Genomic DNA, 27905 nt, shown 5'->3' on the forward strand with positions numbered 1-27905 from the left:
GGTTTCTGAGGTACATTTAGCGGTAGTTTATCTATTCAATTGCGTTTTTTTTATATGAGTTTAAACGCTATTGAATAGATAAACTACCGCTAAATGTACCTCAGAAACCGGGGGTATGTCATGTCATTATCGGAGTCTCTCGCTCACTACACATTGTCATATTAATTTAATTCTTTTAATTATGACGTAGTGAACACGATTGTACCGGCCTAATTAAGGTTCTCCTTTCAAGGAGGGAGGGGTTAGGCCTTGAGTCCACCACGCTGGCCAAGTGCGGGTTGCGGACTTCACATACCTCCAAGAACTATAACAATATTTTAATTAATACTTTGAGTATATTTCATTAATAATTTAAGTTTATTAAAATATATAGAATTATTAATATCTCTATGCTTGTTCTGCTGTATCGCTGCTTCTGAAAATATAAATAAATTATGCATTAGAATACAGGAATAAGTGCGAACATGCATAGTTTATAGAAAGCCTAAATTTTTGGAAATTGTGGGTCCCGGGGGTCATTATCAAAGATTTTAGACAGTCGTTAACAATAGTCAGAAGCTTGAAAGTCTGACAACCAGTCTTAGTATCGTGTTATAAGCCATGTAACTGTGTTGTGGAGGTCAGATAGACAGTCACTGCATGTAAAACACTGGTATTCAGCTGCGTCCGGTGAGACGGGAAGCCGACTCCAACATAGTTGGAAGTAAGGCTAGGTAATTTTTTATTTATATAAAAAAAAACTCACTATTTTCCCCTTTTAAAGTTACGTATGACAAGTATTTGCCCAACAGTGGGATAAGAATCTTACCTTCGTCTAGTTTTAACGCATTTGATAGATAACTGCTGGTTGCGCGGAATTCCATGGACATTGGATAAATGCTTCTTTGCTGTACTTAGCTGTTTATATCTGAAATATAAAGTAATATCACCTTTATGAACCAGTTTTAGCGCTTACAGTTGAGTGTCAGTTTGCCTAACTTCTGCCTAGAGTGGCAACAAAATATGTCCTTTTTTACTGTAAAAGACAACTCCTGCACTAAGTTTTGCTCTTGTGTCGCGGGGACTTTTACAAACATACAAACAACGGACACAAAGTACAACCAGACCCGTACAACTATTTGTGGATCGCACAAGTAGTTGTCCCGTGTGGAACCCACGACCTCCCGACGCAATGGTAGCGGCGTGGCGACCTAAGCCAGTACGCCACGAAGGCAGTCAAATAAATTTTAAATAATATCATCTTTAAAAGCCAGTTTTAGCGCTATAGATAAGTGTTAGATAGCCTAACTGCTGGTTAAAGTGACAACGAAACTATCAGTAATTATTTTCCTTACCGTTACTGTTCAATCAAAATCAAATTATTTATTAATTTATGTCAAATATTGACACTTTTGATAGTCGTTACAATTACTGAATCTACCACTAGCTCGGAAAGTGTACAGTCTTATGAGAAGAGCTAGCAACAAACACACATTCTTTTCAACCACCAAAAGATTTACGATGTGGCTGATATAAAAAGTAGTACATAATAATATAAAATCATGACTAAAAATATTTTTTTTGTTTGTATTTTCATGTGTTTCGACTTATCTCCGAAACGGCTGGGCCGATTTTGGTGAAAGTTTCATCAACATATAGCTAGTTTTATAGAAACAACTAGCTTTTGCCCGCGATTTCGGCCGCGTAGTTTGTGACTTAAGACAGAATTTTCAAATAAACTTTCATCCCCTATTTTATCCCATTAGGGTTGGAATTGATCAAAATCCTTTCTTAGCGGATGTCTACGTCATAACATCTACCTGCATGACAAATGTCAGCTCGATCCGTCCAGTGGTTTGTGCTGTGCGTTGATAGATCACTATGTCAGTCAGTCACCTTTGAGTTATATATTAATATATATAAACAACAATATACTCACGACTCATTGCACAAGTAACATGGGTAGTTATATACATGTAGATGTACTTTGCTCTGATGAGTCGTCAGCTCGGAGCGGCTGCGGAACATGGCGGGGCAGCGTTCACACTGAAATAGAAGATATATGACATGTAGGAGAGAGTGGGTCGTGGGTTCGAGTCCCAGGTAAAACGTATCAAGTATGTTTCACCATTACTAAGCCTCCGCTGTCTGTCTGTCTGTCTGTTAGCAGGCTATCCTACTAATATTATAAATACGAAAGTTTGTGAGTATATTATATGAACGTTTGTATGTATGTATGGATGTTTGTTACTCTTTCACGCAAATACTACTACACCGATTACGATGAAATTTGGTATGCAAGTAGCTGAAGACCCAGAATAACACATAGGCAACTTTTTATCCCGGGGTTCCCGGATCGGGATTTACACGGGAAGGATCTCCATGCGGCCGAAGTCGCGAGCGGCCTCTAGTCCTAGTAATGCGAAAGTAACTCTGTCTGTCTGCTACTCAATCACGCCTAAACTACTGAACCATTTGCATGAAATTTGGTATGGAGATATTTTGATACCCGAGAAAGGACATAGGCTTTTCACCCCGGGAATTTACGCATTCCCATGGAATAATTCAGATGGCGGACGAAGTCGCGGGTAAACTTAGTATCTCATAAACCATAATAGCTAGGAAGCTGTAATTTTCCCAAACGAGGAAGGGGTTACGCCTTAAGTCTACCACGCTGGCAGAGGCTTACTAATAGGGTTCATTTTTAATTCTTTTTGTATTAACCTAAAAAGAGTAATAACATAATAATAAATTTAACCCATTTATGTCTCACTGCTGGGCAAGGGTCTCCCGTAATGAGGGAGGGGTTAGGCCTTGAGTCCACCACACTGGCCAAGTGCGGGTTGGGGACTTTGCATGCCCTCAATAACTGTTTTAAACAAATTTTTAGACATGCAAGGTTTCCTCACGATGTTTTTCCTTCACCGTTAGAGCAGGTGATAATTATTTCTAATACACACATAACTTGGAAGAGTCATTGGTGTGTCGCCTCGGGTTCGAACCTGCGACCACTTGCGTGGGAAGTGTCAACTCATACCACTCGGCTAAAATGTAGTTTTATTTAGCTAAAAAGAGTAATGTAGTTTTATTCAATGCTAACTCCGTGGCGGAGTTAAGGAGTTACCTGCAGACTTCTAACTCCGAAGTGCTTCCTCATATGTTGTGCTATATTAGCTCTCATCCTGAAGGTGACGCCACACACGTCGCATATGTACGGACGCTCGCCCGTGTGGAAGGCGCGCTCGTGATTCTGAAAAATATACAATAATCTATACTAATATTATAAAGCTGAAGTGTTTGTTTGTTTGAACGCGCTAATTTCAGGAACTACAAATCCGATTTGAAAGATTATTTCAGTGTTAATCTATACTAATATTATAAAGCTGAAGTGTTTGTTTGTTTGAACGCGCTAATTTCAGGAACTACAAATCCGATTTGAAAGATTATTTCAGTGTTAATCTATACTAATATTATAAAGCTGAAGTGTTTGTTTGTTTGAACGCGCTAATTTCAGGAACTACAGATCCGATTTGAAAGATTATTTCAGTGTTAAATGGCCAATTTATTGAGGAAGGTTAAAGGCTATATATCATCATGCTACGACCAATAGGAGCGGAGTAGCAACGAGAAATGTTACAAAAACGGGGAAAATTATGGCGCATTCTCTCTTATGTTACGCAAGCGAAGTTGCGCGGGTCAGCTAGTTTATATTATAAATAAATATTATTGGACAACTCACACACGGTCATTTGATTCCAAACTAAGCAGAGCTTGTACTGTAACCAAAAAACTGAAAAACATACTTATATATTTCTAAATACATACTTATATAGATACATTAACAACCAGGCTCAGAACAAATACTCGTGCTTATCACACAAAGATTTGTCCCGGGTGTTGCGGCCGGGTCACCGCTTAAACCACTGCGCCAAACGATAAAAAAGCAGTGATAGCCGAGTGGTATAAGTTGACACCTCCCACGCAAGTAGTCGCAGGTTCGAACCCGAGGCAACACACGAATGACTTTTAAAAGTTATGTGTGTATTAGAAATAATTTAATAATTTAATAAAGATATAATAAAGATAAATTAATAAAGAATTGACTGCCTCCGTGGCGCAGTGGTTTAGGTCGCTACGCCGATACCACTGCAACGGGAAGTCGTGGGTTCGATTCCCACACGGGACAATTATTTGTGCGATCCACAACTAATTGTTTCGGGTCTGGTTGTGCTTTGTGTCCGTTGTTTGTATGTTTGTAAAAGTCCCCGCGACACAAGAGCAATTCTTAGTGCGGGAGTTGTCTTTAAAAAAGAAAAAAATATATCACATGCTCCAACGGTGAAGGAACACATCGTGAGGAAACCTTGCATACCTAAAATGTGTTTAATACATTTATTGAGGGCATGCAAAGTCCCCAACCCGCACTTGGTCAGCGTGGTGGACTCAAGGCCTAACCCCTCCCTCATTGCGGGAGGAGACCCTTGCCCAGCAGTGGGACATCTATCTATCTATCTATCGTATGGTTAGTGGTCAGCCTAGTGTCAAAGTTGTTCAAGCCCGAAAGGCCTTTGACATGGCTTGACGACTGTTATCTTAATAGACAACAGCCGGGACCGACTTTTTACGTGCCCTCCGAAGCACGGAGACGCCCAGCTCAAATACCACTAAACGGTCACCCATCTATGGTATGAGCGCGCCAACGGTTGCTTAACCCAGAGATCGTTTACCGACCGGTGAGCGCAACTGGCTACGAGCGCCTTATATAGCTCTCTCACCCGTAGTTGCATGGTGTCGACTGCTCTGTACGAGCACTGCGTGCAGGCGAGACGCTTCACTTTGTTGTGCACGCGCTGCTGGTGGTAGCGCATGTGGCTAGGGTTCACGAACTTCTTGCCGCACTCCTGAAAAGTAAATACATGTAATATATAACTAGCTGATGCGTGCAACTTCGATTGCGTCACATAAGAGAGAATGGGTGAAATTTTTCCCCGCTTTTGTAACATTTTTTACTGGTACTCTGCTCCTATTGGTCGTAGCGTGATGGTATATAGCCTATATCCTCCCTCAATAAATGAACTATCTAACACTGAAAGACTTTTTCTAATATGACTCGACTAGTTCCTGAGATTAGCGCGTTCAAACAAACAAATTCTTCAGCTTTATAATATTAGTATAGATAATAATGTTCCTGCCGATTCGGCTACGGCGGTCAGTTTCATTGAAACTGGCCATGTGTGCAGGACTTTGTTTATAGTGTCCAAGTGTGTGCACAATACACAGGTACACTCTCTATTCCATCACTCTCATAGTCTGATGGGACGGATAACCGACACGACCAGTGAGAGGTCAGGCGCAGGACCGACGGCTTTGAGAGCTCCCCGAGGCACGGAGGTCTTTGACTTCAACTTCCAAACTCTGGGCAATATCTAAGATATTCTTAACAGAAAATTTAAGAAAAAACTTTTTCGGCCCGACCCATGATTCGAACCCGAGACCTCGCACGGCAGTCGCATACACTACCGACCGCACCTCTGAGGCAGTTAAGGCATTTTGAACAATGCTACCCCCAAGGGAATAAAATAGGGGATGAAAATTCTGTCCTAAGTCAATACAACAAAATTAAATATTTTTACCTCGCAAGTATTTTGTGGTTCAAAATGCGTTTTAGCGTGACATTTGAAATTCTGCGTGTTTCGTATCCATTTGCTGCATAATTTACATTGTATTGGACCTTTACTGTCGTAGGGAGCCACCGCTAAAGACATCAGCTTGTGGTATTCTTCCTGAAATATTGAAAAATTCATTATAAATTTGACTGCCTCCGTGGCGGAGTGGTTTAGGTCGCCACGCCGCTACCATTGCGTCGGGAGGTCGTGGGTCCGATTCCCACACAGAACAATTATTTTTGCGATCTACAAATAATTCGGTCTGGTTGTACTTTGTGTCACTTATTTGTATGTTTGTAAAAGTCCCCGCGACACGAGAGCAATTCTTAGTGCGGGAGTTGTCAGTAAAAAAAATCCCTTACAGACATAACTAGATATTACTCCAGGATTCTTCTTAAAGAATTAATCTTCTTATCGTATGGTTAGTGGTCAACCTAGTGTCAAAGTTGTTCAAGCCCGAACGCCTTTGACATGGCTTAACGACTGTTATCTTCATAGACAACAATTGGGACCGACTTTTAACGTTTCCCCTGAAGCATGGAGAAACAATAAATAGTACCTACTTACTTTATTCTTAATTTTCCTTCTTTCCCTCTCCAAAAACTCTGCTTCCTTTTCTTTCCAATTCTTCACTGACTCTTCTCCGAAACCCTTCAAGTCTTCTTCAGAGCTGTCTTCAGACTCATAATCTTCTATACACACTCTTCTCTCTTCTTCACTCTCAACTAAGTCTAGTTCTTCTAGAGGAGTATCAGTTATGAATTCACAATCATCACTGGATTCAAAATCTATTATAGAAATGTCAAAATTGCCTTTAAAATTTAATTTTTCATTTTTATTTTGTGTTTTCCGAGTGTGTTGTTTTTTCTTAGATGGAGGTAGATTTTTTCTTAATATTTTGTCTGATTGTCTACTCTGCTGTCTTAGCTGGGATGCTGAGTTTATTAAGTTGATGCAGAGATTGCATACTTGCTGGGAAAGGCCGTCTTCTGGGTTAATCTGTAGAAAAGACGAAGATTTTTAGTAAATTTCTTATTTTTTGAGCAGTCATGGCCAAGAGGTTAATGGGTTTGCTTATGGGAAAATTCAGGTGGTGGATGAAGTCACGGGTAAAAGATAGTTATACATATGTATATAAATACTTATAAATCTATACTAATATTATAAAGCTGAAGAGTTTGTTTGTTTGATTGTTTGGTTTGAACGCACTAATCTACTAACTAACTACTGGTCCGATTTGAAAAATTCTTTCAGTGTTAGATAGCCCATTTATCGAGGAAGGTTATAGGCTATATATCATCACGCTACAACCAATAGGAGCAGAGTACCAGTAAAAAATGTTACAAAAACGGGGAAAAACGTCACCCATTTTCTGTTATGTGACGCAAGGGATGTTGCACGGGTCAGCTAGTACATAATAACATGCCTTTTTCCTATAGGCACTGGCACAAAGGACTCCACTTAGAACAATCCTTATTCCTTACACACTTCCCTGGCATTCTTCAATCCATACTTTTTGTAAGAAAACACATATTTTTGTTTATTTAAATAAGTATGTATACAGCCCTTACCTGAAGAACTGAAATTATTTACTAAAAAGTCACGTAATTTCCTAGTATAACACAGCATAGCTACATTTTAAAACAATTAGTTTAGCAATAAAAGTATTACAGAGAGATAAAATGAGTTGCTTCATCAATTACCTACCTACTCTTATAATATTAGTAAATATATCGAATTTTATTTAGAATGTTTTTAATTTTTACTTATAACTAGGTATTTCTTCATTAATTTTCCATAGTTTAAGTATCTGTAGAATTTAATTCAAAGTAGTTTTTAATTAAAAACAAATGAGGGTAACTTTAAAACAAAAAAATATTTTTTTAACGAGAAAACTGGTGTTACAAAAGTGCTAATTCGCTTTTCAAATAAACATTTCCTTCCTGTGATTATATCCATCTAATTCATAGATAATTTAATTATTGTTATCAATATTTTTATCTCAAAAACATCGATATTTTACCTCGACGCCAGTGACTTCAAATAGCTGCCTTGTACGCGGCCCCAACCGATCTTTATCAGGAAATAATGGGTTTAAGTCGTTATTTGATAAACAAGTCCGACATACAGACATTTTTATTGATAAATTCACAATTAAAAGTTGTTAAAAATAATCACCGCGATCTTCACTAATAAAACTGTGTTTAAAAAGGTCGATAACAATCATATGTCATGTTATCGTGATTGTGCTCATAAAACATAAAGATACGATAAGATTTATTGTTTTATGATTCAATAATCCAAATTAATGAAACCATGATAATAAGAAATTGATTTAAAGATAATTTTATTGTAAATTTACTAGATTTTTATCTTGTTTAAAAAAAATAGGACGTAAAACGCACTTCATAAACAAAGTTAGTAATGTCATTGCAATATGTCAGGGTTGCTAGTATAAAATAACAAATTTCCCCAAAGTTTAGAGTTTATATCGTAGTGCAACGATAATCTTAAGCTTTGACTTCTTATATAAGGCAATATAAAATGTTGTTGTTGTTATCTTAATTCTGAACATACATTCTATTCTAAAGTTGAGTTGAAAAAGAACACCACCTTGTGTCATTTTACTAAGTGGTTTTTTGCTTGTCTTATTTTAATTATCTAGGTCATTTGATGCTTGCCACACTTTCAATTGTAATAGTGATGGGAACGATTCCAGAACTTGAAACACATTCTAATATGATTCCTATAAGAAAACACAGTCCAGACAACGATTTAAAAAAATAAATATTATTACCATTTATTTTAATTACTGTGTACAGGTTATTAGTAAATTCTTTACCTTAGCCGTAAAAAAGGGATACAAAAGAAACGTATTTCAATCGGACGTTGCTTAAATAATATAGTTCGAGGATCAATGGATATTATCTTATCTGAATTATACTGTGATTAACGCGATCACTGTTTTATTTTTAACTTGTATTAGATAACAGTCACAAAATATAAAAGGGCTTAAACTCATAATTCTTAAATGTTTATTAAAACTATGACCCATACAAGAAGGAGGACAAGCAATAAACAACAAACACACGAACTGTTCTACTTATATACCTACTACTATAACTTAAACAGACACGCTATCGGTAAATAACACAGTTCCAATATCACCAGATTCCAAGTAAACACAGCAATAAAACGAAAATCAGAATAATCTTTGCTGCGTTCCTTCTTTATCAGATAAACGTAATTCTAAGAACGACAGTCTGGTACTCGCACATCACTATTGTCAAAAGTCAATGACTTATCGGCCGATTGCACTGTACGTATGTATGGTCGGTTTCATAAAAGCTCTCGATCTCCCAGCTAAGCAATAAATAGGGGCTTACCGCGCCAGCATTTGGCCGCCACATGTTATAAAACGAGTGTTTCGTTGTAACGCGGCAAAAAACCGCTCCACCGCGATAAAATCATCGATCGTAATCGTTGTGAAGGAATACATATTAAATTAATTAATTTTAACGAGTTTAGTACTCTTTAAAGTGGTTTTAAACACTTCCGTGGTGTCGTACGTGTTAGTTGTGTGTTTCTAGTTGTGAAAGCAAGATGGTTATTGAGAAAATATGCTGTTTGGGAGCCGGTTATGTCGGAGGTCCTACTTGCAGTGTGATCGCATTGAAATGCCCTAATATCAAGGTAACCGTGTGTGACAAGAGTGCTGACAGGATAAGTCAGTGGAATTCTGACAAGTTACCGATCTACGAACCTGGTTTAGACGATGTAGTTCAACAGTGTAGAGGGAAAAATTTATTTTTTTCGACTGATATAGCTAAAGGAATCCAGGAGGCCGATTTGATTTTTATATCTGTGAATACGCCTACTAAAACCTTCGGTAATGGCAAAGGAAGGGCTGCCGATTTAAAATATGTTGAAAGTGCAGCCCGCATGATAGCCGATTTGGCTACAAGCAACAAAATTGTAGTAGAAAAGAGTACGGTTCCTGTAAAAGCTGCTGAAATTATCATGAAAATTCTCAGAGCCAATACTAAACCTGGTGTGGAGTATCAGATTCTATCTAACCCTGAATTCTTGGCTGAAGGGACGGCTATCGTTGACTTGGTAGAGGCAGAGAGAGTGTTAATCGGTGGAGAAGACACCCTGGAAGGAAAAAAGGCGATTGAAGAGCTGTGCTGGGTGTACGAACACTGGATCCCGAGGAAAAACATCCTTACAACCAACACTTGGAGTTCTGAACTGTCAAAACTTGCCGCTAATGCATTCTTAGCACAACGTATCTCCAGTATTAACTCTTTGTCAGCTGTCTGTGAGGCTACCGGTGCTGATGTCTCCGAAGTAGCCCGAGCAGTCGGCCGAGACTCCCGTATTGGACCGAAATTCCTCGAAGCATCCATCGGATTTGGAGGCAGCTGTTTCCAGAAAGACATACTAAACCTTATTTACTTATGTGAATGTCTAAATCTGCCCGAAGTAGCCGCATACTGGCAGCAAGTACTAAGTCTAAACGACTATCAGAAAACCCGTTTCACAAGAAAAGTAATCGAGTCACTATTCAACACGGTGACTGACAAAAATATAGCTATATTAGGCTTTTCGTTTAAGAAAAACACAGGTGATACAAGGGAGTCTCCTGCTATCCATGTTTCAAAGACACTGCTTGACGAAGGAGCTAAGCTACACATCTATGACCCTAAAGTAGAAGAGGAACAGATTATGTACGAACTAACCAGTCCGTATTTAACCTCAGAACCTGAAGTGGTTAAAAGGAATGTTATTATACATGATACTGCATACTCAGCAGTGACTGGAGCTCATGCTATTGTGTTGTGTACCGAATGGGACGAGTTCAAAGAACTTGATTTTAAGAAAATCTACGATGTGATGATGAAGCCTGCTTATATATTTGATGGGAGGAAGATTTTAAGGCATGAGGAACTCCAGAATATTGGGTTTCATGTGCAAACGATTGGCAAGAGGCTCGGCAGAGTTGGCAGTATCAGAGCGCAAGGCAGCCAAACTATGCCTTAGACGTAAGTATTATTTATTTATATACTATCTATTTATTAAGTACTAGAGGCATCGACTTGGTCCGCGTGGAAACCCTTCCCGTGTAAATCCCGGGCCCTCGGGAACTATGGGATAAAAAGTAGCCTATGTGTTATCCTGGGTCTTCAGCTACCTATATATCAGATTTCACTGTAATAGGTTCGGTAGTATTTGCGTGAAGGAGTAACAAACATCCATCCATATATACATACATTCTCACAAACTTTCGCATTTATAATATTAGTAGGATATTAGATTTTTATAAAGAGCAGTAATAGCCGATCGTGGTGGACTCAAGGCCTAACCGCTCCCTTATTTCGGGAGCCATTTCCCACTGCTGGACAAAGCTCCCCTTTGGTGGACTTTGCATTCCTTCAAGAGCTGTGTTAAACAACTGTCAGACATGTCATTCATCACGATGTTTTCCTTCACCGTTATAACAAGTGATCATTATTTTATAATACACACATCACTTGGAACACTCATTGGTGTGTTGGTTATAAACCTAATAAAAAATAATTACCTATAACTTATTATTATATATATTGATTTATTATTATGTTGAAGAAAATTATTTAAGTGCCACTTAGAACTGTGTGACGTATACGACCTTTTAAAAGTGTTCACAAGTTTTGAGTAAAAGTTCCCGCGACGCAAGAGCAATTCTTAGTGCTGGCGTTGTCTTTTTTACAATACAAAAACAAAATAATTATTGTATAGGAAATACTTATTTAATACTAGCTGACCCGCGCAACTTCGCTTGCGTCACATAAAAGAGAATGGGTCAAAATTTTCCCCGTTTTTGTAACAATTTTTACTGGTACTCTGCTCCTAATGATCGTAGCGTGATGATATATAGCCTATAACCTTCCTCGATAAATGGGCTATCTAACACTGAAAGAATTTTTCAAATCGGACCAGTAGTTCCTGAGATTAGCGCGTTTAAACAAACAAACTCTTCAGCTTTATAATATTAGTATAGATTTTGTTCATTGTATAGTTGATCATAACATTATAATACTTAAAGATAATTTTATACAAAGGGAAATCCCAAGTTGATAGTAACAGTTTCTACGAATCTACATGTATATGACGCATAATAATGCACTCCAATCCACTCACTGGTCGGTAAACGCTCAGTGTGTTAACTTACTTGTGTGTTGTACATTACATAGATGTAGGTGCAGTGTTTCAGCTGAGCGTCTCCGTCAGACAGAGTTACTTTCGCAATTATAATATTAGTATGGATTTTATCGTCTAGTTTATATTAAAGTCAACCTAGTGTTTAAGTTATTCACAAATTGAGTGTCTCCATGCTTCGAATGGCACGTAAAAAGTTAGTCCTAAGATAACATTCCTTAAGCGATGACCTCGTTAAGCCTGTCGGACTTAAACAACTTTGACACTAGGTTGACGAATTCTTCTTCTTATCGTATAGTTAGTGGTCAACCTAGTGTCAAAGTTGTTCAAGCTGCCCAAGGCCTTTGACATGGCTTAACGACTGTTATCTTAATTGACAACAACCGGTACTTTTAACGTGCCCCCCGAAGCACGGAGACGCCCAGAATACCACTATGCGGTAAGCCATCTATGGAATAACCGCGCCCAGGTTAGCTTAACCCAGAGATCGTTTACCAACCGGTGAGCGCAACTGGCTATAGGCACCATACGAGAAATAAAACTTTGTCGATTGATATTAAATGTCGTAAAAATATGTTTATAGAAAAAACCAGTCTGGAGAACATTGTATGTACAGTTATATACTCGTGTAGTGGACCCGCGTGGCTTCGCTTGCGTATAACTTAGGAAAAGTATAATATTAGGTCGGGGAAAAGTCTTTTCGCATTATAGTATGTATGAACTTGTAATAAATTCTTTTCTCTACACAAAAAAGCTCGATATTTGGGTACCTCACGAGCTCACCGAAAGAAACCTAATGAGCCGTGTATTCAGTTGTGATTCTTGAAGCCAAAGAGATTTTATTACACGTTCATACATACTATAATGCGAAAAGACTTTTTCCGCGACCTAATATAAACCTTCCTCTTGAATCACTATCTTTTAAGCAAAACTACAAAATCCGTTGCGTAGTTTTAAAGATATAAGCATACATACATACATACAGACATAGAGACAGACGCGGGAAGCGACTTTGCTTTATACTATGTAGTGATGATATAACCCGTTTTAAAATAAATATATCTACCTAGGTATTTTATTAGCGTGGGAAATCCTGCCAACAGTCTATTGACTCAAAATTTATGCAAATATGTTAATGAGTTTAATGTCTTTGCGCTAATTAGTTAATTAAAATACCGGTGAATCAATCTTGCTAATATTATAACGGATTGGGCCGAATTCGTCCGGCTATAGTACAATTATTTTCTTACTAGCTGACCCGCGCAACTTCGCTTGCGTCACATAAGAGAGAATGGGTGAAAATTTTCCCCGATTTTATAACATTTTTTACTGGTACTCTGCTCCTGTTGATCTTAGCGTGATGTTGTATAGCCCATAGCCTTCCTCGATAAATGGGCTATCTAAACACTGAAAGAATTTTTCAAATAGGACCAGTAGTTCTTGAGATTAGCGCGTTCAAACAAACAAACTCTTCAGCTTTATAATATTAGTATAGATTGCATATACAGAATCGTCAATTTTGTGCAAAATCTTCAAGGATCGTATGCCTTATGAATTTTAAACCCCAAAAGGACTTATGAGGCCAATGATCTTTCATCTAACAAACGAATTTCGACCTTATGTTTATAAAATAGAGTACATTTTACACAAATAACAGTACTTTTAAGAGTCGCAGAAGGTGAAATCTTTTTCCCGAAGAGAATTTCTTCTTTAAACCTTTGAAATAAAGTTTTATTTCGTTTAAATAGATATTTACTTTCGTTCAATGTCATGCACTCTTCGTGTTAACGCATGTTAATGCATTGCGTGCGTTCAAACTTGCGTATGTGCAGTTTTTTACATGTATTGTAGTATATACATACATACATACATACATAAAATATCGCCTTTTTCCTATAGGAGTGCAAAGACCAGAGAACATCACTTGGTACGGTCCTTACAAACTTCCCTTGCTTCATTCACATACATACATCTATACTAATATTATAAAGCTGAAGAGTTTGTTTGTTTGTTTGAACGCGCTAATCTCCGGAACTACTGGTCCGATTTGAAAAAATCTTTCAGTGTTATATAGCCCATTAATCGAGCAAGGCTATAGGCTATAAATCATCACGCTACGACCAATAGGAGCAGAGTGCCAGTAAAAATGTTACAAAATCGGGGAAAATTTTAACCCATTCTCTTTTATGTGACGCAAGTGAAGTTGCGCGGGTTAGCTAGTACACATAAAAACACGCCTTTTTCCTATAAGAGTGCAAAGACCAAAGAACGTCACTTGGTACGGTCCTTACAAACTTCCCTTGCTTCATTCACATACATACATGTTGTTATACAGGACCGCCGGTTACGAGTACTACACACCTGACCTTCATTTTGTAGTTTTTTCCTGTTTATTTATAAAATCTTAATTGTTATACCAGAAAGTGTATGAAATACATTTTTCTTGTAATATAACCGGTGGTCCTGTATAACAACATGTATGTATGTGTATGAAGCAAGGGAAGTTTGTAAGGATCGTACCAAGTGACGTTCTTTGCTCTCTGCCTACCGCTATGGGAAGAAGGTGTGATTTTATGTATAATATCTTTTTACTCTGGGAAAACTTTTTGTGCGGAGAATGTCGCGGGATAAAGTAAGTTTATAATATTTTATGATTTCAATATCACGCCTAAAATTCCCGCCTATTATAAGTCCCCAACCCGCACTTGGCCAGCGTGGTGGACTCAAGGCCTAACCCCTCCCCCTCGTTTGGGAGGAGATCCTTGCCTTGCAGTGTGACAGAAATGGGTTAAAAAATAACATGTTTCTGAAGTGTGTAAACGTTCTGCTCAAATTTGCATTATATCTTTCGATATCTTAAACAATATATTTCACTGAATTTTAAACAATACGTCAATGTATTATACACTCAAACTTTCCTCGTGAATCGGTCTATCTATTTGTGAAAATTACATAAACATCCGCTCAGTAGTTTTCAGTTTATCATACACTTGTTTTGACTGCCGCCGCAGTGGTTTAGGTCGCCACGCCGATATCACTGCGTCGGGAGGTCGTGGGTTAGATTCCCATACGAAGCAATTATTTGTGCGATCTACAAAAAATTGTTTCGGGTCTGGTTGTACCTTGTGTCCGTTGTTTGTATGTTTGTAAAAGTCCCCGCGACACAAGAGCAAATCTTAGTGCGGGAGTTGTCTTTTAAAAACGTGTAAATATAGTTGAACCGCGCTAGTACATACATTAGACAGTTAATACATTTATTCATTGTATAGTTAGTTAGAAATAATTATCACATGCTCTAACGGTGAAAAACATCGTGAGGAAACCTTGCATGACTAAAATAAATAAATATTATTGGACAACTCACACACGGTCATTTGATTCCTAATAGCAGAGCTTGTACTATAACCAAATAACTGATAAACATACTTATATACTTCTAAATACATACTTATATAGATACATTAATAACCGGGCTCGGAATATAAACTCGTGCTCATCACACAAAGATTTAACACAGGTGGGATTCGAACCCACCACACGCGGCGCTACAGTTATTCCGGCGAAATGACTACATTGACTACTGTAACCACTGCTCCTTTGCTGGTATATCGTATGGTTAGTGGTCAACCTAGTGTCAAAGTTGTTCAAGCCCGAAGGCCTTTGACGTGGCTTAACGACTGTTATCTTAATTGACAACAACCGGGACCGACTTTTTTCATGCCCTCCGAAGCACGGAGACGCTCAGTTCAAATACCACTATGCGGTCACCCATCTATGGAATGACCGCGCCAAGGTTTGATCACGGATCGTTTACCGACCGGTGAGCGCAACTGGCTATGGGCGCCTCAATGAATCATGTAATCTATACTAATATAATAAAGCTGAAGAGTTTGTTTGTTTGTTTGATTGTTTGTTTGTTTGAACGCGCTAATCTCAGGAACTACTGGTCCGATTTGAAAAATTCTTTCAGTGTTTGGTAGCCCATTTATCGAGGAAGGCTATAGGCTATATAACATCACACTACGGTCATTAGGAGCGGAGAAGCAACGAAGAATGTTACAAAAACGGGGAAAATTTTGACCCATTCTCTTAAGTGACGCAAGCGAAGTTGCGCAGGTCAGCTAGTTATATATATTCGCTTAGCCTTTGTTCCAAACTATGTTGGAGTCGGCTTCCAGTCTCACCGGATGCAGCTGGATACCAGTGTTTTACATGGAGCGACTGCCTATCTGACCTCCACAACCCAGTTACTTAGGTATTAACACGATACCCTTCGGTAAGACTGGTTGTCAGACTTTCAAGCTTCTGACTACTGTTAACGACTGTCAAAGATCTTCGAAAATGACAGCCGGGACCCACAATTTAACGTGCCTTCCGAAACACGGAAGAACTCGATATGTATAAGATGGTCACCCATCCACGGAACAACCTCGGCAAGCGTAGCTTAACCTCAGAGATCGATCCGTGCGGCTGTTGTAAACTAAGCCACGAGCTCCTCTATGAATCATGTAATTGCTACTAATTAATTACGTCTAGCGGCCACCCATCAATATGACAGTTGCCGTACAACGACACTGTATTATAAAAACAAACTTGAATTTAAAGCAGACAGCAAAAAAACCAATAAAACTATACATTAAGTGATTTTATACCTTAAGTTCAACACTTAAGAATCAAAATCATTTGTATTTGCGACCGTGTAATCAATTTTACGCATAGATGTTCTATCATTGATTTATAGAGCCTTTGGCTAAAGATTAAATAGGGGACAAATGTCCTAACATGATAAACGAAACCGAGCGATTTTTATATATCTATACTAATATTATAAAGCTGAAGAGTTTGTTTGTTTGTTTGTTTGTTTGTTTGTTTGTTTGTTTGTTTGTTTGTTTGTTTGTTTGTTTGTTTGTTTGTTTGTTTGTTTGTTTGAACGCGCTAATCTCAGGAACTACTGGTCCGATTTGAAAAATTCTTTCAGTGTCAGATAGTCCATTTATCGAGGAAGGTTATAGGCTATATATCATCACGCTACTACCAATAGGAGCAGAGTACCAGTGAAAAATGTTACAAAAACGGGGAAAATTTTTAACGCTTACGTAACGCAAGCGAAGTTGCGCGGGTCAGCTAGTTATTATATAAAGCAATACCAAAAAAAATAAAAAAAAACGCATAAAAAATCGGAAAAATCAAGAAAAAAAGCGATGAAAATTTTCAACGCCATAAGCACCAGAATCGTGTCTAAAGTAATTTTATTTCGTTTTCGGTAGGCTGTCTGTTACACCCTGTAAATGGGGACTTTATTTCTTAAAGAAATCCCGCACTAAGAATTGCTCTTGTGTCGCGGGTACTTTTACAAACATACAAACAACGGACACAAAGCAAACAGACCCGAAACAACTATTTGTGGATTGCACAAATAATTGCTTCGTGTGGGAATCGAAACCACGATCTCCTGACGTAATAATATTGCCGTGGCGACTTTAACCACTGCGCCACGAAAGTGGTCAATTTTAATAAAACTGGCCGGAAGAAATCGTACATTATCGTATAATTTTATACGTTTCTCCTCAACAATGCAATTCGCATCGCCATTAAAACGCGATAACGATTTTAAACGCAATTATAAGTAATCAGATATTTTTAATGAACTTTTATTTATGCCTTATCATGTACTAAAACTAATCGCTTATGTACTTACATAATATGAACAGCACGGGTATGTGGCGCGGTCGGTAGTGTACGCTACCGTCGTAAGAGGTCTCGGGTTCAAATCCTGTTCGGGCCAAAAAATATTTTTTTAGTTTTTGTTAAAAATTATTAAAAAATTGCCCGGAGTTAGGAAGTTTGTTACTTCATAGATTAGGTAAGGTTTTAGACCTCCGTGCCTTGGAGAGCACGTAAAGCCGTCGGACCCGCGCCTGACCTCTCCCTGGTCGTGTCGGTTTAGCCGTTCCACCGGACTATGAGAGTGAAGGAACAGAGAGTGTAGCTCTTCACTGGCCAAATTAAATAAATCAGCCACCGAAACACGGAAATATGAACGCCGGGCCTTCTAATGAAAGGAAATCTTTAAATCTATACTAATATAAGCTGAAGAGTTTGTTTGATTGATAGTTTGTTTGTTTGAACGCGCTAATCTCAGGAACTACTGGTCCGATTTGAAAAATTATTTCAGTGTTAGATAGTCCATTTATTAAGGAAGGCTATAGGCTATATATCATCACGATACGACCAAGAGGAGCAGTGTTGCAATAAAAAATGTTACAAAAAGGGGAAAATTTTGACCCATTCTCTCTTATGTGACGCAAACGAAGTTGCGCGAGTCAGCTAGTATAATTATATGCATCTTATACAGCTAAACAAACCGCGGTTTAATAACTTTTACAATTGATTTCTTATTTGTTTTGTAAATTGCGTCAATTTATTAAGTATTAACACAACTGTATCAATATTTATGGATAAAACGCAGTCAACCTCAGTTTCTGGGGTACACTTAGCGGTAGGTTATCTCTTCTTTAGGGTTTAAACTCATATAACAAACGCTATTGAATAAATAAATTACCGCTAAATGTACTCAGAAACCGGGGGATAGTCATTTAAATCTTAGGTATATGGCAAATTAAATTGTAGGCTGTAATTTTCAAGGATCTTTAACAGTCGTTAACAGTAGTCAGAAGCTTGAAAGTCTGACAACCAGATTTAATATCGTGTTATAACTCAGGTAACTGTGTTGTGGAGGTCCGATAGACAGTCGCTGCATGTAAAATACTGGTATTCAGCTGCATCCGGTGAGACTGGAAGCTGACTCCAACATAGTTGGAAGAAGCTAGACTGATGATGAGGTATATGGATGTTGCGTAAGATATCATCTGAGATAGTCATCTCTCGTCGTCATTTCCTTTGATAATATAATAACTATGTATAAAAATATTTATATTAATGTTCAAACTATGTTTCTAGATAGTCATCGTATTTAAATAACAATCTATGAGTAGATTAAATGATTGTTCGTAATTGGTACAGTGATTTCGATCGTACTGATATTTTTAATTGACAAATAAGAAGATATGAATGTTTGTTTTGTTGTTTTTAACTTGAAAATTATTGGACCGATTTGGGTAATAAAGCAATATGGTAAGGTCAATTTCAGTCTAGCCTTTCTTTCAACTATGTTGAAGTCGGCTTCCAGTCTCACCGAATGGAAAGGATTACTGTTTACTATGGGGTTATTATTTTGATGATCATATGGTAGTAAATAAAAAACATATTCTTTCCGTTAGAAAATAGGAGTTAGGAAGGTTTAAAACCTCCTTGCCTCGGAGAGCACGTGTCACCTATGGTCCTGCTTGTGACCTCTCACTGGTGGTGTTCGTCACACGCACTATGAGAGTGATGTAATACAGACTGTATCTGTGTATTGTACACAACACACTGTCAACTAACTACAACACAGTTCACGGGTTTCTATGAAACTAGCCGCCAAAAAATTATAACTTTTTTATTTTAAATACTTTGTACGAAATTTATGAAATGAAGGATATTTTGAATATTAATTTGAAGAAATTAAACACGTTAAATAAATTAAGCAAAGCCGCATCCAACACATATGTATATTAACATCATCAACTTAAAATCGTGACGGTCTCAAGTTCAACATCGTGTAAGTTCATCCGGTATGCATATTTCTCAGAAACTACTGAATCATAAATGATTACGCGTTTGCGTCATGGATTTAATGATAGGGTCCTTGTAAGTCCTTTATTTTTCGTATGGTTAATGGCCAACCTTGTGGCTAAGTGGTAAGGGCGTTGACTTTAAGGCTCAAACAACGGTGACTTGTATCACGGAGACGCTCAGCTGAAACACTGCACCTACATCCATGTAATGTACAAGTTACTTAATTTTGTCTGCCTCTGTATACCAATTACATAATCATCTAGATAAAAAGTGTACGCCAAGGCTCGGACTAGAGCATCTTTTTAATTGAATACAGGCACAATAAACATTATTATTACATGGGACTTAAAGAGGGAATCCTTTACCCAGCAGTGGGATACTCAATCAGGCTAAGAAAAAAAAGGCCTTGCATTGTTAATTGAAAAACATGACTGTATTACATCACTGCTTACATATCTATACTAATATTATAAAGCTGAAGAGTTTGTTTGTTTGTTTGTTTGACTGCGCTTATCTCGAGAAATACTGGTCCGAATTATTTTAGTGTTAGATATGCTATTTATCGAGGAAGGCTATAGGCTATATAACATCACGCTACGGTGATTAGGAGCGGAGTAGCAACGAAAAATGTTACAAAAACGGGGAAAATTTTTACTCATTCTCTAAGGAAACGCAAGCGAAGTTGCGCGGGTCAGCTAGTTCTGGTATAACAGGCATGATATTATGTATGTATTTATGTATATAACGATGGGTCGTAAAGCCTCACTTCCTGCGAGTCTCAATGATAATTACTTCAGTAATTATACATTTAATAGTTGCATCACGATACGCGTCTAAAATAACTCTCTAGTTTTGGCGCGCCATATTTAGTTGCTAATTGGTTTCCTGCATTCCTTGTCTTAATTAATACTAGTAAGGAAAACATCGTGAAAAATCCTTGCCTTAAAATTCTTTAGAACAGTTCTTGAAGGTATGCTAAGTCCCCGGTCAGCGTGGTGGACAAAAGGTCTAACCCCTCCCTTGTTACAGGAGGAGACCCCTGCTTAAATGTGGGACATCAAATTAATTTTATTTCTGTTTTCAAGATGTTTTTTATTTTATTAACTTTGTAATTTAAAAGTACGATATACCATAACCTAAAATCTGACTCGATCAATTTTGAATTTTATCCTATCGACAGTAAGCCTCTTTATGACATCTACAACATCAAATAAAATTAACTTAACAATGTCCCACTGCTGGGCAAGGGTCTTCTCCCGTAATGAAGGAAGGGTTAGGCCTTGAGTTCACCCCGCTGACCAAGTGCGGGTTGGAGACGTTGCATACCTTCGAGAACTCAAAAATCCAGTTATTATGTCATATAATATTATAAAGCTGAAGAGTTTGTTTGTTTGTTTGTTTGAACGCGCTAATCTCTATCTAATCTAATCGCTAGGAACTACGGGTCCGATTTGAAAAATTCTTTCAGTGTTAGATAGTCCATTTATCGAGGAAGGTTAGGCTATATATCATCACGCTACTACCAATAGGAGCAGAGTACCAGTGAAAAATGTTACAAAAACGGGGAAAATTTTGACCCATTCTCTCTCATGTGACGCAAGCGAAGTTGCGCGGGTCAGCTAGTTATGTCATAAAATCCTTTCTTAGAAGTATAACAATGAAAGTAGCGGCAGCCAATCAAAACATACGATACAAAACTACCTCCGTGGCGCAGTGGTTTAGGTCACCAAGCCGCTACCATTGCGTCGGGATGTCGTACTTTCAATTCCTATACAGAACAATTTATTTCGACTCCCACACGGAAAAATTATTTGTGCGATCCACAAATAATTGTTCCATATCTGGTTGTACTTTGTGTCCGTTGTTTGTATGTTTGTAAAAGTCCCCGTGACACAAAAGCAATTCTTAGTGCGGGAGTTGTCTTTAAAAAAATATAATCGTTACTTGTGACCGGCAGATATAAGGAAATATGCATTTGTTCTGATGTAATATATACGAAGGTCTCTACACGATCGATAAAGGAATTTGGCACACGTTTCAGCTAAATTATTGGCTGAAAATGAAACAAATTATCTTACGGTATTTGCGGGTATATCGTTGCAGAGTATCGCACAGGACAGATAGGTTTTGAAAGAAAGAGAAGAGGCCTTTGCCCAGCAGTGGGACACAAAAGAGATAAAAAATAAAAAGGTTTTAAAGAAGAATTCTGACTTATTCCTGTGCTGTGTTTCAGAAAGCACGTTAAATTGTGCCTAGCTGTCATTTTCAAAGATCTTTGACAGTCGTTAACAGTAGTCAGAAGCTTGAAAGTCTGACAAACAGTCTTACTTAGTATCGTGTTATAACCTAGGTAACTGTGTTGTGGAGGTCCGATAGACAGTCGCGGCATGTAAAATACTGGTATTCAGCTGCATCTAGTGAGACGGGAAGCCGAATCCAACATAGTTGGAAGAAAGGCCCGACCGATTAAGTATTTAAACCGATTCTGCAATTTTTGAATAAAAGACTTACAAACATGCATTAGTATTTACATTACTAAGATAGCAATCTAGTCTAGCGCCGTATGTACGCTGCATACAAAGTATTACATAAATATTTACAAAAGCATTATACTAAGTAGGACGCAAGTCTATGAATACAAGTATTCTTAGCAACGTTTCGTTTTAAACACTTTACATTTACTCTTGACCACTTTAAAATAGCACCTGTATACTATTATTCTGGGAGATGTAGGCAGTGGTGTATGAAATCATGTTACGTCATGACGAGATTCTTGCTATATTATGCACTCTTTTGCTAGGAAGTGTAGAGGAGCGCTAAGAAACGATTGTTTAAGTTTGTAAGTCTCAGCGACAAAAGAGCGATTCTTAGTGCGGGAGTAGGACTATTTTTTCCCATTTCGGTCCCGCTGCTGGGCAAGGATCTCCTCCCAAACGAGGGGGAGGGGTTAGGCCTTGAGTCCACCACGCTTGCCAAGTGCGGGTTGGGGACTTTGCATGCCCTCAATAAATGTATTAAACAAATTTAGGCATGCAAGGTTTCCTCACGATATTTTCCTTCACCGTTAGAGCAAGTGATAATTATTTCTAATACACACATAACTTGGAAAAGTCATTGGTGTGTTGCCTCGGGATCGAACCTGCAATCACTTGCGTGGGAGGTAACAACTTAAACCACTCGGCTATCACTGCTGTCAATCGGAGTAGGAATTATAAAATAAAAATGGATATACCCTCCCGAAGTGAGTAATAAGGGAGAAAATATTTTGTATGAAACCAAAAGTCCATACGGTCGAAGTTACTGCTAGTCGTGATAAAACAGGAGTCCATCATTGTCAATCACTACGCAAAGTTATATTACCCTTGACCCATCATAAGCAAGCAACCAATAAGGTCAATGGGAGGTCAATCGTGATTGTTTAATAGAAGACCCTAACACCAATTATTTATTAATTCTTCCTCAATTGATCAAATAACATTGATGGTTGATGATGCAATGTTTAACGTATGGTTAGTGGTCAACCTGGTGGTGTTGGTGGCTCCTTACATCATCAATGATTTATACCAGACATAATTGTTAAAAACATTTGGCGATTAAAAAGAGTGGCCAGGAGTTTGTTGGCAGCTCTTCTCATTGGTCCTTCCGAACTGGCGGTAAATTCCCTCTCTGTATCATTGACTATCATAAGTGTCAGCATTTGACCTAAATTAATGAATGATTTGATTTGATTAGAGTAAAAGTTGTTCAAGCCTTTGACATGACTTAACGACTATTATATCAGCCTAGCCTTTCTTCCAAACTATGTTGGAGTCGGCTTCCAGTCTCACCGGATGCAGCTGAATACCAGTGTTTTACATGGAGCGACTGTCTATCTGACCTTCACAATCCAGTTACCTGGGATAACACGATACCCATCGGTAAGACTGGTTGTCTGACTTTCAAGCTTTTGACTACTGGTAACAAATGTCAAAGATCTTTGAAAATGACAGCCGGGACCCACTATTTAGCGTCAAAGTCAAAGTCAAATATTCTTTATTTCATAAACTTTAACAAGTATTTGAAATCGTCAAAATATTTTTTATCTACCACCGTTTCGGAAAAGCTGTTGCTCGTGAGAAGAAACGGCAAGAAACTCACGGCTTGCTCTTTTTAAATGTCAATATTTCCAAATTAATAACAATGTCATAATAAATTAATAACAATGTCATAATATCAAATTGTAATACATTATTTTGAAATAGACTTGGTAGAAGCAGCACAGTCCCAAGCTTTGTTATCATCTAAATAATCTTTAATAGTATAATATCCCTTACGACATAAATTACTTTTAACTAATAACTTAAATTTATTGAGACTTAAATTTTGAATTTCACTCGGGATTTTATTGTAGAATCGCACACACTGACCTCTGAAGGATTTATTTATTTTTTGGAGCCTAGTGGCTGGGATAACAAGTTTGTCTTTATTGCGTGTATTTATGTTGTGCATGTCACTCTTTTTTTTAAAAAGAGCGATATTTTTATGTACATAAATTAAATTTTCATAAATATATTGACTTGCCACTGTCATTATATTTATTTCCTTGAATTTTTCCCTTAGTGAATGTCTACTTCCTAAGTTATAAATTGCACGAATAGCCCTTTTCTGCAGCACAAAGATGGTTTGGATGTCGGCAGCATTACCCCAGAGTAGAATTCCATAAGACATGACACTATGGAAGTAACTGAAGTAGACTAACCTAGCTGTTTCAATGTCAGTAAGTTGACGAATTTTTCTGACCGCGTAGGCTGCAGAACTAAGTCTATTCGCCAATTGTGATATATGAGGTCCCCACTGTAACTTACAATCTATTGTCATGCCTAAGAATTTAGCATTATCCACAAGGTCCAATACATCTTCCTTCATCTTTACTGCTGTTTTCACTGGTTTGACATTAGGTGTTACAAATTTTATACATTTAGTTTTTTGCTCGTTTAAAAGCAAATTGTTAACATCAAACCAGTGTACCACCTTTGAGATAGCAATGTTCACGTCGTCAAGAGTGGTTTGTTGTCGTTTAAGTTTAAACAATAATGAAGTGTCATCTGCGAACAGTACTATCTCGTGACTATCCTTAACAAGATGTGGTAAATCATTAATATAAACTAGAAACAAAAAAGGACCGAGTATTGAGCCTTGAGGCACCCCCATTTTAACCGCAGATCCCGCAGATCGCTTACCGTTAACCTCGACCCTTTGAATCCTATTATCTAAGTACGAGATAAGAAGATTCAGTGCCGAATGTTGTATACCGTAGTGATGTAATTTCCTGATCAATGTTTCATGAGGGACACAGTCGAACGCCTTGGACAAATCACAGAAAATGCCGAGAGCATCGTGTGAGTCCTCCCAGGCGTCGAAGATGTGGTTCACAAGCTCAACACCAGCATCGATAGTGGAGCGACCCCTTGTGAACCCAAATTGTTTCCTATGTAATAAATTGTGTTTAGTAAAGAAACAATGCATTTGATCGAATATTATTTTTTCAAAGATTTTACTAACGTGCCTTCTGAAACACGGAGGAACTCGATAAGATGGTCACCCATCCACAGAACAACCTCGGCAAGCGTAGCTTAACCTAAGAAATCGATCCGCGCGGCCGTTGTTAACTAAGCCACGAGCTCTTCGTTAAATAGAATGAATTTGCTAATATAATAATTATAATTGATAACAATATTTTATCAGAGTGCTGTTGTAATATCCTGTAACTGATAAAACTATAGTTTTTTGTACATAATGACCTAAAAATACATGACCCGTTTCATTCAAATACATATAGAAGGAAAAAATATAAAAAATATTCAAAATCATTTATTTCAAATATTGACACTTATGATAGTCGTTACAATTACTGAATCTACCACTAGCTCGGAAAGTGTACAGTCTTATGAGAAGAGCTAGCAACAAACTCACACACTCTTTTCAATCACCATCATCAATTTGATTTTGATTTTGTTATGTGCGTATATTTCAGTGATTCATTTTTTATTTACAAAAATGTCTTTTTTATTTCCAGGTACTTTACTAAGTTAGCAGTTAAGGCTAAGGGCACACGACAGAGAAGCAAGCGAAGAAATAAAAAAAACGACATTAGTTATACAAGATTAATTTTGTATAATATACTATTGTAAAAAAGTTCAACGACAAATCGTAGCAACAGAATTTCATCAGTCTAGCCGTTCTTCCAACTATGTTGGAGTCGGCTTCCAGTCTCACCGGATGCAGCTGAATACCAGTATTGTACATGCAGCGACTGTCTATCTGACCTCCACAACACAGTTACCTGGGTTATAACACGATACTAAGTAAGACTGGTTGTCAGACTTTCAAGCTTCTGACTACTGTTAACGATCTATCTCGGTAAGACGGAATTTATGTCAAACATTGACACTTGTGATTGACAAAAATTAGTAATGGTTTTTTCTGTCACTATGCTGCTAATATAACCCGAGGGTCGCAGATACGATTCCTTGAACAAAATGTTTGTGTGTTTGCACGGTAGTGTTAATAAGAGGTCTCGCCTTCGATGCCCGGGTTGAATAAAATGCGGTAATTTAAATTTCTGTTGCAATGTTCTGTAATGTAGTGTCTATACCTTGGAGTATAACTGACGTGATGATATTTGTACTTTGTGGCCGTTGTTTGTATGTTTGTAAAAGTCCCTACTAAGAATTATTTTAGTTTTGGGACTTTATTAATTTAAAATGGAACGACGACCTCCGTGGCGCAGTGGTTAAGGTGGCCACGCCGCTACCATTGCGTCGGGAGGGTTCGATTCCCACACAGAGCAATTATTTGTGCGATCCACAAATAATTGTTTGGGGTCTGGTTGTACTTTGTGTCCGTTGTTTGTATGTTTGTAAAAGTCCCTACTAAGAATTGTTAATGTGTTGGGACTTTATTAATTTAAAATAGAACAAAATTATAGAGAGTACGTTTCAAACCAGTGAATTGTTTAATATTATAGGCTCTAAAAGTTGCTAAACATATTTTCTTGTAAAAAAATCTCGCCTGTCGTGTGTTTAATATAAGTATACATATATTTTAATTATACATTAAATATAAGGTGCTCTCAATATTATTTTATAAATACATTTAATAAGAAGCTTGCAGTAAGTTAAAATTACATTTTGGACAAACATTTTCTGGTTATATACGTATGGTTAGTGGTCAACCTAGTGTCAAAGTTGTTCAAGCCGCCCGGAGGCCTTTGACATGGCTTAACGACTGTCATCTTGATTGACAGCAACCGGGACAGACTTTAACGCAGTTTAAATATCACAATGTGGTCACCCATCTATAGGACGTCCTCGCTAAAGTTGCTTAACCTACTGATCGTTTATCGACCTGGGAGCGCTAATAACTTATCACTGATCATCTTTAAAGCCCATTTATCAAGTTTCGCTTAAATGTCGGTAAACGCTCAGTGTGTTAACTTGTACATTACATAGATGTAGGTGCAGTGTTTCAGCTGAGCGTCTCCGTGATACAAGTCACCGTCGTTGTTTATAACAACAGTTCACGACAAACGTACCACTTTGACACTAGCTTGACCACTAACCATACGATAAATATTAGAAGCAGCTGTTCGTAGCTGCTTGAAACTATATTTAGACAGATATAGTTACATGTTACACGCTAAATTTCTTAATGATTTTGTTAAATAAATAGATGTATTAAGTATTAAGATTATTTTGAACAAAATAAGAGAATATGTCTGTATTCTTGCGTGTGTGGAGTTCTTTTACTGTCGCTAAATGTACCCCCGGTTTCTGAGGTACATTTAGCGGTAGTTTATTCATTCAATAGCGTTTAAGCTCATATAAAACACAGATTTAGAAACTACCGCTAAATGTGCCTCAGAAATCGTGACTTAAGCCCAAATTCTCAAGCGCAAAATGGCTTTTTATTACTACTAAACTTTCGCGTTGCATGTTCGTTATATTAGGTCGGGGAAAAAGTCTTTTCGCATTATAGTATGTATGAACTTGTAATAAAATCTTTTCTCTACACAAAGAAGCTCGATATTTGGGTACCTCACGAGCTCACCGAAAGAAACCTAATGAACCGTGTACTCATTTGTGATTCTTGAAGCCAAAGAGATTTTGTTACAAGTTCATACATACTATAATGCGAAAAGACTTTTTCTCAGACCTAATATAATAGTATACGGGAATTAACGCGAACATGAATTTGACTTAAATTTATTGATGTTGTAGAGGCAATTGTCTCTGTGGTCTGTAAATACACCTATGTTTCGCTGTTAATAGTCTAAGTTCCATGTAATAGGGGGCGAGCGTGTCATATACCGGACACGTTACCAAACTCCGGACTACTATTGAG

At 37.7% G+C, this 27905-nt stretch overlaps 2 protein-coding genes across 2 annotated transcripts; one reads left to right on the forward strand and one right to left on the reverse strand.

Annotated features, from left to right (window-relative positions):
* Positions 1-86: 86 nt before the first annotated feature.
* Positions 87-7850, reverse strand: LOC142985118 (uncharacterized). The gene is made up of 8 exons (XM_076133090.1): positions 7669-7850; positions 6213-6644; positions 5613-5762; positions 4755-4880; positions 3104-3229; positions 1919-2025; positions 809-907; positions 87-415 (listed from the first exon to the last, which is right to left on the reverse strand). Exons 1-8 carry the CDS (start codon positions 7777-7779, stop codon positions 388-390), a joined length of 1179 nt encoding a protein of 392 aa, XP_075989205.1. The 5' UTR covers positions 7780-7850; the 3' UTR covers positions 87-387.
* A 1100-nt stretch (positions 7851-8950) lies between these two features.
* Positions 8951-27887, forward strand: sgl (UDP-glucose 6-dehydrogenase sgl). Its single transcript, XM_076133044.1, has 2 exons — positions 8951-10690; positions 25579-27887. Exon 1 carries the CDS (start codon positions 9249-9251, stop codon positions 10686-10688), a length of 1440 nt encoding a protein of 479 aa, XP_075989159.1. The 5' UTR covers positions 8951-9248; the 3' UTR covers positions 10689-10690; positions 25579-27887.
* Positions 27888-27905: the final 18 nt, after the last annotated feature.

The sequence above is a fragment of the Anticarsia gemmatalis genome, chromosome 29 (genome assembly GCF_050436995.1).
Source record: "Anticarsia gemmatalis isolate Benzon Research Colony breed Stoneville strain chromosome 29, ilAntGemm2 primary, whole genome shotgun sequence".
NCBI classification, from domain to species: Eukaryota; Metazoa; Arthropoda; class Insecta; order Lepidoptera; family Erebidae; genus Anticarsia; species Anticarsia gemmatalis.